General features: G+C 49.4%; 1 protein-coding gene across 1 annotated transcript in view; it reads right to left on the bottom strand.

The window, feature by feature from the left end:
• LOC308114990 (dolichyl-diphosphooligosaccharide--protein glycosyltransferase subunit STT3B-like) overlaps positions 1 to 18,864 on the bottom strand; it is a 49,352-nt gene extending 30,488 nt beyond the window's left edge. Inside the window, exons 1-2 of the mRNA XM_080472291.1 lie at positions 18,458 to 18,864; positions 868 to 976 (exon numbers count right to left, since the gene is read on the bottom strand). Of these exons, the coding sequence (XP_080328417.1) occupies positions 868 to 976; positions 18,458 to 18,735 (387 nt within the window). The 5' untranslated portion in view covers positions 18,736 to 18,864. The remainder of the gene's footprint in view (positions 1 to 867; positions 977 to 18,457) is intronic.
• Positions 18,865 to 19,249: the final 385 nt, after the last annotated feature.

Genomic DNA, 19,249 nt, shown 5'->3' on the forward strand with positions numbered 1-19,249 from the left:
TCAAGTAGAGGCAAGGCAAGTAGAGGCGAGGAGAGGCAAGGCGAGCAGAGGAAAAGTGAGGAGAGGCTGAGTCAAGTAGAAGCAAGGAGAGTAGAGACGAGGAGAGGCTGAGTCAAGGAGAGGAAAGGCGAGTGGAGGCAAGGAGAGTAGAAGCTGAGTCAAGTAGAGGAAAGGCGAGGAGAGGCTGAGTCAAGTAGAGGCAAGGAGAGTAGAGACGAGGAGAGGCTGAGTCAAGTAGAGGCAAGGAGAGTAGAGACGAGGAGAGGCTGAGTCAAGGAGAGGTAAGGCGAGTGGAGGCAAGGAGAGTAGAAGCTGAGTCAAGTAGAGGAAAGGCGAGTAGAGGCTGAGTCAAGTAGAGGCAAGGAGAGTAGAAGCTGAGTCAAGTAGAGGCAAGGCAAGTAGAGGCGAGGAGAGGCAAGGCGAGCAGAGGAAAAGTGAGGAGAGGCTGAGTCAAGTAGAAGCAAGGAGAGTAGAGACGAGGAGAGGCTGAGTCAAGGAGAGGAAAGGCGAGTGGAGGCAAGGAGAGTAGAAGCTGAGTCAAGTAGAGGAAAGGCGAGGAGAGGCTGAGTCAAGTAGAGGCAAGGAGAGTAGAGACGAGGAGAGGCTGAGTCAAGTAGAGGCAAGGAGAGTAGAGACGAGGAGAGGCTGAGTCAAGGAGAGGTAAGGCGAGTGGAGGCAAGGAGAGTAGAAGCTGAGTCAAGTAGAGGAAAGGCGAGGAGAGGCTGAGTCAAGTAGAGGCAAGGAGAGTAGAGGCTGAGTCAAGTAGAGGAAAGGAGAGTAGAGGCTGAGACAAGTAGAGGCAAGGAGAGTAGAGGCAGAATGTGCCCACATTGACCCCTACCCCACTCATGAGCAACCAGTACTTACTGTGCCCCCGACGATCCTGCCCAGCGGGTACCAGGCGCGCTCATCGAACCAGTTGAGGAACTCATAGAAGCCGTTGGTGGTGAGGTGGTGAGTGGACCTGTAGTTAAACCTGCCAAACACAAGAACAGGGCGGTCAGACCGACGTCAGGCTTCAAACAACCAATCAAACACAAGAACAGGGCGGTCAGACCGACGTCAGGCTTCAAACAACCAATCAAACACAAGAACAGGGCGGTCAGACCGACGTCAGGCTTCAAACTCAACAACCAATCAGAATGAGGACAATGATCATACGAAGAAGTCTCTGGCTCCTCCTTCCAGAGGAAAGTAGCAGCAGGAAGACGTGAAACTCAAGTTAAGATCAAGAAGCATCAAAATTAGGTACAAACCAATACCACGTTTTTAAAGGGCCAGTACAAGTATGAGTACACAACCCTACAAACCACGCTATGCTAACCTCCACCAGCCTCGACGCTACACTAACCTCCACCAGCCTCTATCGACGCTACACTAACCTCCACCAGCCTCCATCGACGCTACACTAACCTCCACCAGCCTCTATCGACGCTACACTAACCTCCACCAGCCTCCATCGACGCTACACTAACCTCCACCAGCCTCTATCGACGCTACACCAACCTCCACCAGCCTCTATCGACGCTACACCAACCTCCACCAGCCTCTATCGACGCTACACCAGCCTCCACCAGCCTCTATCGACGCTACACTAACCTCCTCCAGCCTCTATCGACGCTACACTAACCTCCACCAGCCTCTATCGACGCTACACTAACCTCCACCAGCCTCTATTGACGCTACACTAACCTCCACCAGCCTCTATCGACGCTACACTAACCTCCACCAGCCTCGACGCTACACTAACCTCCAACAGACTCTATCGACGCTACACTAACCTCCAACAGCCTCTATCGACGCTACACTAACCTCCACCAGCCTCGACGCTACACTACGCTAACCTCCACCAGCCTCTATTGACGCTACACTAACCTCCACCAGCCTCTATCGACGCTACACTAATCTCCACCAGCCTCGACGCTACACTACGCTAACCTCCACCAGCCTCGACGCTACACTAACCTCCACCAGCCTCTATCGACGCTACACTAACCTCCAACAGCCTCTATCGACGCTACACTAACCTCCAACAGCCTCTATCGACGCTACACTACGCTAACCTCCACCAGCCTCTATTGACGCTACACTAACCTCCACCAGCCTCTATCGACGCTACACTAATCTCCACCAGCCTCGACGCTACACTACGCTAACCTCCACCAGCCTCGACGCTACACTAACCTCCACCAGCCTCTATCGACGCTACACTAACCTCCACCAGCCTCTATCGACGCTACACTAACCTCCAACAGCCTCAACGCTACACTAACCTCCACCAGCCTCGATGCTACACTACGCTAACCTCCACCAGCCTCGACGCTATGCTATGCTAACCTCCACCAGCCTCTATTGACGCTACGCTAACCTCCACCAGCCTCTATTGACGCTACGCTAACCTCCACCAGCCTCTATCGACGCTACGCTAACCAGGCACTCCCCCCGCTCCTCCTGAGCCAAATGAGAAGCTCATCGTCTGACCTCACCTCACCTCCGGAGCTTCACCCCCCTCCAGGAGCTCCAGCCTCACACCCCACACCCCCTGCTGCTCAGCCCGGGGAGGCTGGCTTTCTCTCTCCCTCCTCCCTCTTTCTCTTGCTCCTCCATCTCTCTCTCGCTCCTACTCTCTCTCACCGCCCCCTCTCTCGCTATCACCCCCCTCTCTCTCTCCCTCCTCTCTTGCTATCTACCCCTTCTCTCTCTCTCTCTCCCTCCTCGTTCGCTATCTCTCCCCCCTCTCTCACTATCTCTACCCTCTCTCAATCCCCCCCTCTCGCTCTCTCTTGCTTTGCAGATATGGTTGAGTTGCTTTTAAAACATTGCACGTTGCTGTGTTGCTTTGCAAACATCCACATTGCTGTGTTGCTTTGCAAACATCCGTGTTGCTGTGTTGCTTTGCTAACATTGCACGTTGCTGTGTTGCTTTGCTAACATCCACGTTGCTGTGTTGCTTTGCAAACATCCACGTTGCTGCGTTGCTTTGCTAACATTGCACGTTGCTGCGTTGCTTTGCTAACATTGCACGTAGCTGTGTTGCTTTGTGGTGTTTTGAGTGTAAAATCTTTCCAAACAGCAACATGTTGCCATGAAAAGTTGGCTAGCACAGTGCTACTTCCCTAGCCTACTCGCTGGCTGCAAAATGTGGAATGGATTTCCTGCCTCATTCCTCCTGGTCTCATTGAGACCCGCCTCCCTTCAGGAAATCCAGTCCACAGTTTGCAGCCAGCGAGCAGAGCAGCAGCAGGGAAACACTGGGGATCATTTCAGCACCATGAAGCAGACCAGGATCATGGATCAGAAACCTCAGATCAGTGAGTTACGCTGATATCGGAACCCGATAATGATACGGCCCCATCTCTAGCCACGGCCCTCCTAACCAGCCAGGACCCTCCTAACCAACCAGAACCCTCCTAACGAGCCAGGACCCTCCTAAACAAACAGGACCCTCCTAACCAGCCAGGACCCTCCTAAACAAACAGGACCCTCGTAACCAGCCAGGGCCCTCCTAACCAGCCAGGACCCTCCTAACCAACCCAACCTGGCAGTTAAAAGGTGATAAGACCTGAAAGATGTGTCATTTGACACCACCTGCAGTGAAGAGATGAGCCCAGATGAGTGTGATTGGAAGCAGAGCCACTTTAAATGAAGCCAAGAGGCTAAATATGAGATCTGCTTCCCCATTCCGTTTCAAGCGGACACTTCTTATGTCTTCGCCCCGGTCTGCCTCACCTTTTTATCTTAAACCTTCAAAAGCAGGTTTTCCTCTCAGGAGGACACAGTGTGAGAGCTGGATCTCTTCAGACACATGTACAACAGCAACAGCCTCTAATACCTGCTCATTACACTACACTAAATCCATCGCTCAGGCTGCCTTGTAATGACACACACACACACACACACACACACACACACACACACACACACACACACACACACACACACACACACACACACACACACACACACACACACACACACACACACACACACACACACACACACACACACACACACACACACACACACACGAGGGAAAGACAGAGAGAGGGAGGAAAACTGTATAATGTATCCGCCAGTTTCCAGTCTTTCCTCCAGCTTTAGCAGTTCGTTGAGCTACTGGTCAGCCAACATGGCAACCTGCTTTTCCTCCAGCTTTAGCAGTTCGTTGAGCTACTGGTCAGCCAACATGGCAACCTGCTGTTTAGATGCGCAGAATTACTTCATGGCAGCTTGTCAGTCCACGTCACGTTATTTTTTTTATTTAAATATTAATTTAACTTTTACTTTTTAAATTAAGTCAAGCTTTTATTGTGAACTTAGCCAAACACCTTGGGAATATCTCTTTGTTCAACTTTTTTGGGATCATAAGCTCTCTGTTACTGCTCCTGCTCGGTGGTGGGTCCTCCTGAGCGCAGCCGTCACCTGCGTGCCTCTTTACCCAAGATCTCCCGTCTTGCACAGGACCGCAAGCTCTCCCGCACTGCAAGCTCTCCCGGATCGCCCGGTTCGAAAGATCTCCCGGCTTGCCCGGCCCACAAGCCCTACCGGATCGCCCGGACCGCAAGCTCTCCCTGCTCGCAAGCTTTCCTGGACCGCAAGCTCTCCCGGATCGCCCCGTTCGCAAGTTCTCCCGGCTTGCCTGGACCACAAGCTCTCCCGGACCGCAAGCTCTCCCGGACCGCAAGCTCTCCCGGCTTGCAAGCTCTCTACATACTACAAACTACTGTAAATGAAAGATTGGAGTTTATAGACCTAAAATGAGCCTTTTAATGGCTTCATGTGAAAGAGAACTTTAATCAGAGTGGTTACCTAGGTTGCCATGGAAACAGTTGTAGAGCAGCGTTCTATCATTCTACACCTCCATTCCTCCATGTTGAAGCTTTTGATTCAGACACATCCAGAAATAAAGTGAAAGGAGCAGAAATTCACGATGGAATGTTGGAATGGCGAAAAATAAGACCCAAACTCATACATGCGTTATTATTTGTCCCTCTATGTCCACTCCGGGACTCCGAACTAAAACAAGACGGACGTGAACAAACACCAATAGAGACAAGAAGAGACGTAATGTCTTCTGGCTCTTTGGTGCATCAGAGGTTCTGGTCAGACTAGATGGAGCGACCCGGACTAAACCACTGTTACAGTCCGTCTCCTGGTTCCTGGACGAGCGCCGTCAGTGTGAAATTGGTGAAATCAGTGACGTATCACATTTTGGAGTGACACAATGACAGAGCTCTCACTGGCTTCCGTTAACGGTGGAAAAAGAACCGGTTCTTTGGCGGCGCTCATTTAAGAACTGGCCCTGAACTAGAACCTGAACTAGAACCTGAACTAGAACCTGGTTCTTTTTGGTGGAAAAGCCCTACAGGTGCGTTTTGGCCCTCGGGCCTCATGTTCTCTGCTGGAAAGGGAAAGTCAAACTTTCATGTGTACAAAGGACGTGACGTCAAAATCATCGTCCACCCTGTGCGCTAGGCTCCGCCCCTCTGAGGGGATTTTCGGGATCGTTACATTACGTTAGGCGCATCACCCGCGGCCTGAATATTCCAATAATCAGGTCCAGTCCAGTCCAGGTGTTTTGGTCGTTTCAGTGTCGCTCAGCTTGATATTTGCCAGGAGAACCTGTCTGTTGTCCTCGTCAGCAGGTCGTCCTCATTAAGGTGTGTTAACAGGTAAATATGTGTCGGTGCACAGTGACGTGTCCAGTACAGGATAGAGCTCTTACCAGGTCCATTCCTCACTGGTTCTACTGTACCGCCTCCGTCTCGCTCCGTTCAACTGGCTCTGCAGGTTGAGGTTCTGTTTTTAAACTTTATTTCAGTCAGCCAGCGTTGATGAAGCTCCGAAGGTGAAGTAAACGGCTCCACAACATGGCTAGTGGCGCATAAATCGCGCGACACAACGAATCGATAATGGAATTCATTGCCAACAGTTTTAATAATCAAATTTTATTTATTTTATCGATTTGTTGTTGCAGCCCTAGTCCAAATCTTCAATCTGTAAAAAAAGAGGCGGATATTAAAAATGTGTTGTTTTTTTAAATCTGATTCATCAATTAATCAAAGAAATGATTCGATTATCTAAACAATTGTTACTTGCAGCCCTCCATATTTTGACGGTATTCTCCTATCTTCATCAGTTTCTGATGAAGATGGAAAAGCCGGAGAACTCCAAGTAAATGTGACAGCATTCCAATAGTAAATTTAAAACATTGTGAAAGAAGACAAACTTCTAATTCATCATTTGGCCTGAACATCAATCCGTCCTTTATAAAAATGGAGCAGTGAAGCCGCTGCATTGACCCGAGCAGGATAAAAGCAGTGTGTTTGTGTCACTGGTCCATGCAGGGGCACCAGTGGTTAAATTCACCAGGCAGGTGGACGAGGCCTCTCCTCTCCAGACCTCACTGTGGGGGCTTTTCCACCGGAAAGAACCAGGTTCTAGTTGTGGTCCAGGACCAGACTCAGCACCAGTTCTTTGTATTTCCGCTGCCAAAGCCCCGGCCTACCAGGGGCTAAACTGCTGCTATGCTGGCCCCACTTCGTTGCTGGGCCAGAGCGGGGCCAGAGCGGGGCCAGAGCGGGGCCAGAGCTGAGCCTGAGCCTGAGCCAGAGCCAGAGCGAGGCCAGAGCGAGGTCAGAGCCGAGCCAGAGCGGGGCCAGAGCGGGGCCAGAGCAAGGTCAGAGCAAGGTCAGAGCTGAGCCGGAGCAAGGTCAGAGCCGAGCCGGAGCAGGGCCAGAGCGAGGCCGGAGCGGAGCCAGAGCGAGGTCAGAGTGGATCCAGAGCGGGACCAGAGCGGAGCCAGAGCGTGGCCAGAGCAGAGCCAGAGTGGAGCCAGAGCTGTCATCAGCTGGAGGCATCACTACCTACGAGGAGGAAGAGATGCTGAACCAGGTTTCTAAAATCTACAGTGAACATGGAGCCCAGAGTGGTTATAGAGGAAAGAATAATAATAATGCGTGGGAACGATATAAGAAGTCGTTCGGTGAAAAAGCCCTAACATGCATCAGACAGAGACACGTTTAAATGAAGTAGTATTAAGTATTAATAAAGCTGTTTTTTTCTGTGTGGTGAGCTTCGGCTGATCCGTCTGCGGGCCGCCGGCCTGACCAATACCCAACCTGACCCTCCCATGTCAGATATTAACCAGCCACATCAGAGACTAGTGAGGGAGAGGAGGGTGACAAACACTACTGATGTTCCTTCAAAGATCAGCTACAACCCGGCAGAGAGGTCTCACTCCTTTCATCTACTCTGAGCTCCATCACCGTCAGGTCGCTTCAATGAAACATCACATCCTTGTATGATGCTCAGATATTTCACATTTCCTCAATTCAAGGCCAAATAGACCGGGTAGAAGCCTGATATTACTGGTGCAGAGACGATCTTGCACAACTATGACTTGAGCTTCTCTTCCCTCCGTCTCTTTGGACGCACTCCCAACTGGCGGTGAGACGAGAACTGCAGGCTGATTAGTGGAATTCAACACGCTGGTAGGAGGAAAATGAAAGAGAGGTTTGGGTTTTCCTCGACAGTTCACTGACTTTTCCTGGATGAAGAGAAAAACCCTCAGATGGCACTTTAACACAACGGTGCGTCTGCACAGGAGGCGCTCAAGGTCACCAGCAAGGCGTTCAAGGTCACCGCAGCAGTCCAACACATAATGACTGTACTTAACAGACTTCATGGTTGGAAATTTGCCAAATGCTGTGGCATGAATTTGGAGAAAAGGTAGGGAATCTTACAAAAGTTGCTCAATTTACAGCAGAGCAAATTTAAAAGGGGAACTATAGGACAAGAGAGCTGCTGTTCTCGGACAGATTTATTACATTTGTCAAAGTTTGGTCATCCAGGACATAATTAGCCGCTCCACAACAATCATGTGACGGTCATTCAAGCAAAAAGCAACAAAAACCAGCTTGAAAACTGAGAAACTTGAATTTTCGGTAGGAAACTCAGCAGAGAGGTTAACTGGTACAACTTTACTACAGAGGAAATCATACTACTTCCCTTCAGTGGTACATGTACACAGTAGTGTGTACACACGGGGCTTCCCCTTGAATACATGGGAGCAAACACATGACCTAGTCTACATACCGCGAAAAACTCATTGTTCATTTAAATTCTATATATTTGCACTCAACTCTGTAGCCTGACTTCAGGCCTCGTTTAAACAACAACAGAGATCAGAGCCACTGAAAGTGCAACTTTGTGAAAATACTCCATCTCTGTGTAAACACAACTTTCTGGAGCTGATCGAGTTCCGTCACCTTGTTGGTGGTGGAAACGCTGCTACTGCACATGTACATCACAGCCGTGGTAATTAGCTTTTCTGCTGAAGCGAGGAGATTGATGATGATGATGATGATGATGATGATGACAGCCGCCATCATCATCATCATCATCATCATCAAGAGACAAAACGAAAGCTCCTACAGATGTCCTGTTCTCAGAGACAAAACCAGTGCTCCTACAGACATCCTGTCATCAAGGACAAAACGAATGCTCCTACGGACATACTGTCCTCAGAGACAAAACAAGCGTTCCTACAGACATCCTGTCCTCAGAGACAAAACAAGCGCTCCTACAGACATCCTGTCCTCAGAGACAAAACAAGCGCTCCTACAGACATCCTGTCCTCAGAGACAAAACAAGCGTTCCTACAGACATCCTGTCCTCTGGCCAGAGCTTGGTCATACAGCTTAGCTTAGCTTAGCAGCGAGCAGAAAGTGTGAACAGACCAGGAAGATGGAAGAAGACGAGTTGATTCCAAAGAGGAAGAGCAGGGATCCATCGTATGGCGGCGGTTTGGATTCAAGAAGGAAGACGTTGAACAAACAACAGTGTAAATAAAATATTCTGCAGCGGCGTCGCCACAAAAGGAAGAACAATTTTTTTATCAGGTTTAAAAATCCTCCAGTAGAAAATGAAGAGGGTCTGAAGCTGCGACGTCAACGTCTCCTGTCAGTTCCACAACAACTGAGACGTGTGAACAAGAATGTTTTAATGTAGATATAGAATCATACCAGTGTGGCTGATGCATCAAAAGTCTTGATTTCAGACAAAACAAGGACAAATATGAGGTGTATGGTGAGACAGACTAAGAACATGGAGATATTGATTAAAGGCCACGTCACCTAGCTCTAGTTGACAGTACTTTTATTTTGACAGTCACCATAATAACAATCAAACTTGGTGGTTTGTCCACTAGAATGTCCGTGTTCTCCCAGTTATAATGTTTTTGTAATGAAACCACTCACATGCACAACATCAACAGCATGCACGAGTGGCCCAGCATGAAAAACGAGATGTTTTCAGTGTCCCTGCTGTTGCAGTGTAAACACAAAAACTTTCTGAAACCAAAAGACAACAACAATGTACACAGCCTGGCCAAAATAAAAGTCACCACCTGTATTTATCTAAGCGAATAGGTACAAGCCTCCTATGGGATAATTACTGCATGAGTGATCATCTTTCAGCTGGCAACGGGTTCTTTAACCCCGGCTGATGTGATGAATAACTAATCATTTCTCAAACAACCATGGCGAAAGACAAATCCTGTTTAAGAAGGGTCAAATCATTGGCATGCATCAAGCAGAGAAAACATCCAAGGAGATTGCAGAAACTATTAAAATTGGGTTAAGGACTGTCCAACGCATTATTAGAAACTGGAAGGATGGGGGGGACCATCGTCTTCCAGAAGGACATGTGGTCCAAAAACAATCCTGAATGATCATGATCGGCAATTACTTAAACGTTTGGCCAAATCAAATTGAAGAAAAACAACAGCAGAGCTCTGGAGTACATTTAATAGTGAAAGCAAGAGTAGTTCCTGCACAATGTAAAGGGAACTGAAGGGATTGGGATTGAACAACTGTGTGGCCGTAAGAAAAGCTCTAATCAGTAAGGCTAACCAGAACAAAAGCATAAAGATTGGACTGTGGAGGAATGGAAGAAGGTCATGTGGTCTGATGAGTCCAGAATTACCCTGTCCCAGAGTGATGGGGCATCAGGGCAAGAAGAGAGGCAGGTCCCACTGAACAAGCCTGTGGGGGCAGTGCTGTGATCTGGGGTTGGGTGGAGGTTGAGCAACATTATGAGGTCAGCTGACTACCTGATATACTCAATGACCAGGTTATTCCAGCAATGGATTTGTTTCTTCCCCAACGTCACGGGCATATTACAAGATGACAATGCCAGGATTCATGGGGCTCAGATTGTAAAAGGGTGGTTCCGGGGGCATGAGGCATCTTTTCCACACATGGATTGGCCGCCACAGAGTCCAGACTTAACCCCACTGAGAATCTTTGGGATGTGCTGGAGAGGCTTTGCACAGTGGCCAGACTCTGCCATCATCATTACGAGATCTTGGTGAAAAATTACTGCGACACTGGATGGAAATAAATCTTGTGACGTTGCAGAAGCTTATGGAAACAATGCCACAGTGAATACTGTAATCAAAGGTAAAGGCGCTCCAACGAAATATCAGAGCGTTTAACAGATTTTTGCTGGCGACTTGTTTTTTGGCCAGGCAGTGTATTTTCACTTGAGAAGCTGCAGTGTGAACAGGTACTGCAATGTCAGACACCCCACAGTGCTCTCAAACAATCCACAGGCTGAAATAAGATGTTAGTCCACATTCCTCAAAGCAACTTCTCGTCTTACTTATGCACGACGCAACCATTCAAGTCCCCGACCAGCCATCATTAACAAACCCGCACTCTCATTTATAACTGTGAATAAAATTGTACAAACACCCCCAACAACTTTAATCAATACCAATAAAAGTACTTAGGTAAAGCTTGTATACATTTCTCAAATAAATTCAGTAACAATTGTCTCCCTGCGTAGAGACACGGGCAACTACAGCAAGCATCTTGGCTTTTTCTCTCTAAACCACTGACGCCTGCAGCCACATGGCTGGTTTAGCAGAGGTTCATCTGGTCATGATGGTTTTCTACTGGGTGAACTGGTCCACTGAGCGTGAGGATATGAGAACGGTACATGAGAAAGGTACACAAGAATGGTAAATCAGAACAGTACATGAGAATTGTACATACGAAAGGTACATAAGGCACCTCAATCAGGGTGCTGTCAGTCCAGCCGCCGGGTTCAGGCTGGTTTGGTCATAAAGTGTCTGGTTAAATTACATAGAGGCAAATACAAACGGTGAAGAAAGCTTTGGGTTTATAATGACATGCATTCCCCACATGTTGCTGCAGTGGTCTATGCAGTCAGGTGCATTGAACAGACACATAGTTGAGCGTCTTCAGTAGAAGGGAAACGCATATTCTTGTTTTTTACTTTGTTTTCCTAAATCCCAACTTTTGCTTTCGAATCAGCATATTCCCAGTTCAGCCTCTGAAACACTCATAAAGCTTTCTTTTCAGAGTAGCTACTGCAGCCTTCCAACACGGAAACATCAGACATGAGACTGAAAATAAAGATGAGCTTATGTAAAAGAATATTTAAAGTTCCAGCTGATCAGAAACAAGCTGGACAGTCCTACCAGGAGACAAACCGGAGGCGTCAGTCTCCAGCTCTGTTCCCATCGTGCCGTCAGTCCATAGCAAAGGCAGAGCGGAGAACAATGAAGCAGTGGAGGAATACATTTCACTCCATGTCAAGCTCTGTTAGGCTTCCACACAAACCAGAGGGATTCCCTCCCCGGCCTGCCAGAGTCTTCAGGCCTCCTCTTTTATTCAGCAGACAAGACGTGAAACTGGCAGTTTAATCCAACTGCTGGCCTGTCAATGCTTTCACTGATGCAACGCAGGCCGGGACCAGGAAACTGTCCCTCAGAGTACAAAGACTGAGTGTGTGTGTGTGTGTGTGTGTGTGTGTGTGTGTGTGTGTGTGTGTGTGTGTGTGTGTGTGTGTGTGTGTGTGTGTGTGTGTGTGTGTGTAGACCTGTTGTGATAATCAATAAATCAATTAATTGCACGATAATTAAAAATGAGCTTGATCAGTTTTCCAGGCTGGAGAATGTTTCCTTTACCAAAGACGTCACTGTGAGCGGCTCTGACTCTGGTGTTAGTGAGCGGCTCTGACTCTGGTGTTAGTGAGCGGCGCTCACTCTGGTGTTAGTGAGCGGCGCTCACTCTGGTGTTAGTGAGCGGCGCTCACTCTGGTGTTAATGAGCGGCGCTCACAGTTTAATGTTGTTTTAGAGAGTTGCCAGATTCCTGATCCTTCCAGTGAAAACCCAGTAAGGCTCACTGTAAACGGGCCTTAACATGTAGGAGGAAAACAGCCAATCTGGCAACAGCAGCCCCCAGAGCGGCTCCACCCCCTACGTCATCAACATGTGAAGCATCACGACAAAAACAAGTAGAATTCAGCAGCTCTACCTCAGACTCTGTCTCCACCATTAATACTTCATGGTATGGTTACAGTACTTTCTGGACGACAAGCAGCTACATTTTTTCTTTCCATGCTTTGAACCCTGCGGAGGACGACTCGGCTTTTTAAGGGTTAACAAGCTTCATGCTGCCGATACTGGGTGATGCGTTCAGGTGCATCACGTAACTCCAAAGCTCACAGCAACATATTGAAAAACTAGTTCATTTTTGGAACTATGAATTTCATATTAAAATTTGTGAACTGAACTTTGAACTGGTTGATGTAGAAAGTGAACTTTCCCACACTGCCTGTCAATCACTCTAGTGTGTGTGTGTGTGTGTGTGTGTGGGGGGGGGGGGGGGCACCTGGCACACCTGAGAGCAGCATGAGACCCCGAGAGGAGGAGAGGGAGAGATGAGGTTGTTTTGATTCTTTATTTAGGATATTTACAATCTCTTTTTTCATAACACAATTCCAATTTAAAATATTAAGAGATAAAAGTTTATTTATCTTTAAAAGGGTATACTTGCATTATTAATATATTAGTGGAAAAATGGTATCAAAATGGCAATATTATCGTTTATTATTATTATTTCTGGGACAATTTATCGACCAGCAAAATTTGTTACCGTGACAGGCCTGTGTGTGTGTGTGTGTGTGTGTGTGTGTGTGTGTGTGTGTGTGTGTGTGTGTGTGTGTGTGTGTGTGTGTGTGTGTGTGTGTGTGTGTGTGTGTGTGTGTGTGTGTGTGTGTGTGTGTGTGTGTGTGTGTGTGTGTGTGTTGAGGGGGCCCACACTGGTCAGACGGTTTGGTTGGACGCTGGCTGAGGAAAGTCATGTTTGGCCAAGGTGGAGCAAAGAAGGTTCAGCTTCTCATACCAAGGCTTTACTTTTCTAGTTTATTATGAAAATGTCCTGCCAGAGTCCAAAGGCCAGGCTGAGGTAATAATCCCTGGTAATACCAGCTCACACCACCTCCCTCCTGAAGGCAGAACGCAGGGCGGCGACCCGTCAGCAGGTAAACCACAGCAGAGTCCAGCCGCTCACCTGGCTTCAGGTGGTCCAGCCTGAGCACAGGAAGCCTGCAGTGGAGCAGCAAGTCCAGAAGGTTTTAGAGTCTCCAGCTGAAGCTCACAGCTGAGCCTCTGAGCCTGGAGGTCCTGGTCCTGGTCCAGGAGCAATCAGGTGCTTTCTGACCAGGGAACCTTTAACCAGTCTTCTGAGCGGCAGGAACAATCCCAGGTTCCTGACTGAGGATCTCTTCAGTCTCTTGTCAGAGTTCATGTCGTCGTGCTCACAACCCTTCAGAGGCCAACGAACACGGAGGGACTGGAATCGTACCGACAAACAGATCACCAGTCTGGGCCTTCTGCAGGGGCGTCCATCTCAATCTGGGTCAGGGGTCAGAGGTCACGTACAGCCAAGCTCCCTCTCCGTGCAGCAGCAAAATAAATGAGTGACAAACCTAAACCTTACACTTTGTTCAACTCCAGGAAGTACGACCCTACTCCTCCACTCCTGCCCTTCATTTGATGACATATTCTCTCTTTCATTTCTGACAACAGGAAATAAAAAACCATGACTGGACTTTATTTTGCTTCCAAACCTGGCGAGAAGCCAGAAAGTCTGTGTGACACCACTGATGCTAATGCTGCGAGGCTAGCAAGGTAGCTTTCCTACGCTCACGGGTCACGTCTGGTTCTGGACCGCAGTGGTTCTGGTTCTGTGGTTCTGAACCTCAGTGACTCGGGTTCTGGACCTCAGTGAGTCTGGTTCTGGAGCACAGTAGTTCTGGAGCTCAGTGGTTCTGGAGCTCAGTGGTTCTGGTTCTGGACCTCAGTGAGTTTGGTTCTGGAGCTCAGTGGTTCTGGTTCTGGAGTTCAGTGGTTCTAGACCTCAGTGAGTCGGGTTCTGGAGCTCAGTAGTTTTGGTTCTGGACTTCGGTGAGTCTGGTTCTGGAGCTCAGTAGTTCTGGAGCTCAGTGGTTCTGGAGTGCAGTGGTTCTGGAGCTCAGTAGTTCTGGTTCTGGACCTCATTGAGTCTGGTTCTGGAGCTCAGTAGTTCTGGTTCTGGACTTTAGTGGTTCTAGTTCTGGACCTGTTGTGGGCCTCAGTTGTTCTGGTTCTGGACTTTAGTGGTTCTAGTTCTGGACCTGTTGTGGGCCTCAGTTGTTCTGGTTCTGGACCTCAGTGGTTCTGGACCTGGATCTCAGTACTTCTGGTTCTGGAAATCGGTGGTTCTGGTTCTGTGGTTGTGGACCTCAGTGGTTCTGGTTCTGGACTTCAGTGGTTCTGGACCTCAGTGGCTCTGGTTCTGGACCTCAGTGGTTCTGGTGTCTATATATTTGACGCTGGCCCTTTAAGGCCTCAGGAGACTCAGAGTGACTTCAGCTCCATCTCGATATGTTCTGTTTATTTAAATCCCTGATACCGACAGGTGGCGTGAGCTTCTCCCATTCAGCTCTGTGGAAAAGCCCCGGGGCAGTTCTTTTTCCAGGAAAGTCTCCCAAAGCGTCTGGTCCAAAAACAAGGGGTAATAATAAAGCACTTCCTGTTTGACGCCTGAAGAGACAGAAGCACTGATGTTAGAAGTTGAACCCATTTTGTCCTGAGGACTGCTTCTCTTTCACTGTCCTGTCGGCCTGGATGGTTTCATCTCTCATCACTCCTTCACTGTCTTTTTAATGTTTAGTCCTGCTCATTGAAACCCCTGGGAACACTGTCTTTATGAAGGAAGTGTCTCACCTGGACACTTTAGGACACAGATGTCCAACCAGAGACTAAGATAGTTAGACCGCCTCGCTGATCTCTTCTTTCCAAAAGCATCCCAATGTGACCAAATACTGACAAAGGAGCTTTCTAAACTCGAGGACAACACTGTCCTCGAGGTCCCAGGCTGTCCCAGGCTGGGTCTGATATGAGCAGACGTAGCATTGGCTCACCCCGCTCTCACCCCGCTCTCACCCCGCTCTCACCCAGCTCTCACCCCGCTCTCACCCCGCTCTCACCCCGCTCTCACCCCGCTCTCACCCAGCTCTCACCCAGCTCTCACCCAGCTCTCACCCAGCTCTCATCCTGGGGAGAGGAATGTGAAACACAAAATAGAATTAGTAAATACTGATCTATAGTAATAGAATCGAATGCTGCAGGGTGACTCTTCTCATTAAACAGAAAGTCACTCTGGCACCATGATGGATTGTTTTCTGACCTCAAGATCTCAATATCCAAGAAGTTGAATTGACATGATTTGAAATCAAACTGCATCAACCAGCTGCACTGATCAGAAAAGTGTCGCCAATGAAAACCTCTAAACTGCCATTAGTCATTTCTGTGTCAATCTAATTTAATTCTACTGGATTTAAAGATCAGATTGTTCAGTTTCCATGAAGACTGAATAAAGTGATAAGATTGCTGATTCTTTTGCAAAGTTAAAGAAATGTTCACCTTGTGAAAAGGCTGATCATGTCCGATGCCTGGTTCACACGGCAGGATTTTAAAATGGCCTGCAGATTTCCCAAACCTAAGGCCCCGTTTCCATGACAACGTGTCACGTGACAACACCTAATCTGTTAAAAAAAGGAGAGCGTTTCCACTGCAGCAGCGGACACAGAGACAACGATGTAGTTAGTCTGCCGGGCCACTGGAGGGCGCTGTTGCTTGATTTTGTAATGAAACTACACAGACGTGTGCAGAGAACAAAACACTATAAAGGTGAAGAAAATGGAGAGAACCTGACATCCTAGTGGACTGATGAGGAACCGGATGATATCAGGGAGAGTCTCAACTATTAAACTACTGATCTGGACCATAAAACTACAATATGGACCACGGGTCGTACCACTACGGGTCGTACCACTACGGGTCGTACCACTACGGGTCGTACCACTACACGGCCGCCATGTTTGTTTACAACTGGATGAGCAGGAGGGGGGTGGAGATGAGCAGTAACAGGCTCTGTAGCCTCCATCAGTCTCTGCAGGAGGGATTAGAACCGTGATAGAATCTTTCCACCTTGGGAGCCGGATTAAAAACTTTGTGGATACAGTGGATCAGAACACTGGTGTCGTGTAAACGGACCCCCCAAAAGTGAAGAAAGTTTTGCGGATCCACTCTAATTCGTTGTCGTGGAAACGGGGCCTAAGAGACCACACACACACACCCAGGCTGAACAGTTCTGGTGGTACAGTGTGTGGTGTGCAGCCACACGGCAGCATCAACACACCACACATGAACCCATTTCACTCGTGAACGTCCCGGCATCAGAAACCTCTCGAGATCAAATGTGATTCCAGAGTCAACAAACATGGCGGACGAAGAGGATGTATTGCCGATCGTTTGTGGTGTTTTTATCAGATAAAACACGTTTTAAAAAGAAGAGGCGTTGGTCAAAGGAGTGCAGCAGCCCTCCGCTGTTAACAACTCAAAGAAGAAGAAGAAAGGAGTGGAGACAACAGGAGCATGGTCATTGGTTCGGTCCAGCGTTTCCTCGCCACTACGTTACCTCGCTTTCTGATTGGCTACGCGTCACAGTCAACAGGCTCATGCTGGTTGTCCCCCCGGGGGACACCACACCACGAGAACTCGGCCAAAACAATCCAACATGTCGAATATCCCCCATTAGAGACGGGAGCGTCCCGACGTCCTGAGCAGAGGAGAGCAGTCTGAACACCCCACACACTGCAGGATTATCTGATAAGATCATCTCATGATGATCTGAGCGTCCTTAAGATTGTTGGAAGGGAGAATGGGAGCCAAACTGGGCCTCATTAGGGCAGTGTGAACCGAGCATTAGAGCAGTGTTACATGAATCCACATGATTTTGTTCCCCAAAGCTTCACATGCAGCAGGGATAAAGGTCCTATCGGACGAGACTCTTCCCATAGAAACGCTGACATGAAGCTTGAGTTGGAGAAGTGTGAGGCAAATTAGTGTCACAGCGAACAAACACTGTTCCTATTGTGAAATACTGCAAACACACTCTCACGTCTCTACACCACACAAACACTACTGCACTACTGCCAAACACCATTTCTCCAGTCTGCTCCAGGACAAACCAGCAGTCCACCTGGAACCCCGGTGAGGACCAGTGAGCCACAACCAGAGGCTCCAGTCCAGAGGCTCCAGTCCAGCAGTCCAGCAGTCCAGCAGTCCAGCAGTCCAGCAGTCCAGCAGTCCAGCAGTCCAGCAGTCCAACAGTCCAACAGTCCAGCACTTATTTTATTACCGATGTCTTCAGAGTACGACCCAGAGAGGAGCAAACAGCCTGAGAGCCGTGCTGTCAGGGGGGGCTGGGAAAAGTCCCACAATGCAACAGGAGAAGCTCCAGGACATTTCACACCACAAGGTTTCATTATAATCTGATTGATCTTGAGATTACAGCCACTTTCTGTAGGAATTGTTTGGCTTTTTAAAAGACACATTTTCATCTTGTACATTCTGTCCACTCAATGTTAGGGTTCGGGTGAGGGTTAACCCTAACCTCTACCTCCTCCTCGGCTTAATAATGAACCGTGTTGTGTTCATGGCCTCTGCCGATAGCCAACCCACTGGGGTTCACCATGAGGGGAGAAGTCAGGAAACAAAAGGGGAGAGGAGGACAGAGAGGAGGACTGGTGGAGGACTGGTGGAGGAGGAAGGCTTTGTTTATCAATCAGATTGATGGACCTGGACCTGCTCCCGACTGGAAGCTCCCCTCACCTGGCCTGGTGCTGGAGGAACTCCCAGGCTGTGGAGGAGGAGGAGCAGGGAGAGGAGGAGCAGAAAGAGAAGGAGCAAGGAGGAGGAGGTCAGGAAGAGGAGCAGCAGGAAGAGAAGCACAGGAGGAGGAGAGTGCAGGAGGAGGAGCAGCCTGAAGAGGAGCAGCAGGAGGATGAGCAGGAGCAGGAAGAGGAGGAGGAGCAGAAAGAGGAAGAGCAGCAGTAGGAGCAGGAAGAGAAGGAGCAGCAGGAAGAGGAGGAGTAGCAGTAGCAGGAGAAGCAGGAGCAGGAAGAAGAGCAACAGGAGCAGGAGGAGAAGGAGCAGCAGCAGGAGGAGGAGGAGCAGCAGGAGGAACAGGAGGAGCAGGAAGAGGAGGAGCCCCAGCAGGAGGAGGAGCAGCAGCAGGAGGAGGAGAACTTACCAGGGGTCGAACTCGTGGATGATACTCTCGAAGCGGATGACAGCGAAGAGCCTGGAGCTGAAGCCGGCCAGCCAGGCCAGGAAGAGGATGGTGAAAGACAGCAGGGACTGCCACCCGGCCGGCTGCGACAGGCCGCCGGACAGGCCTCCTCCGCCGCCGCCGCCGCCGCCGCCTCGCTCCGCCACCACCGCGCTGCTCCGCCCATTCCCGGAGTACGACGCCCCGGAGTTCAGAACGGATTTATGTTTGTTGTCGGACACCGGGTGATGCTCCGCCATATTCTCCGTCAGTCCCGTGGCACCGCGAGAGAGGCGAGCTATCTGCTATCACACGGGAAGAAACCGCTCCGCTCCCCAAACCACGAGCCCCGCGCCCCCAACAGCCACGGCCGTGACTCGGAACTCTCTAACCGGACTTCCAAAGGACCGCGGAAGCAGCTACATCCATCCACAGAGTCACATAACAGCGCGGCTTGGAAGTGACACACGCGGCTCGGCCAGTTCCTCCTTCCTCCTTGGAGTTGGACGGGAGGGGGCGGGAAGCAGGAAGAGTCTCGGCCAATCACAGCGGGCCAGGTAGGGCCAAGCGGGACGTGGCTCCGGGAGTGGACCAATCAAAAGCCACGGTGGTTCTGACTGACGGGTCAGCCGACCAATGGGGAGGCGGTGAGGCCGACCGGTGAGGACGCTCCAGAGGAAGACGGACGGCGGGAGGAGCGAATGGCACGAGCACAGCGCGGGAGCGCTCAGCGAGCAGGAGCCAATGAAATAAATGAATTCCACGGAAACTCGT

Source organism: Lipophrys pholis (genome assembly GCF_963383615.2).
Source record: "Lipophrys pholis genome assembly, chromosome: 9".
NCBI classification, from domain to species: domain Eukaryota; kingdom Metazoa; phylum Chordata; class Actinopteri; order Blenniiformes; family Blenniidae; genus Lipophrys; species Lipophrys pholis.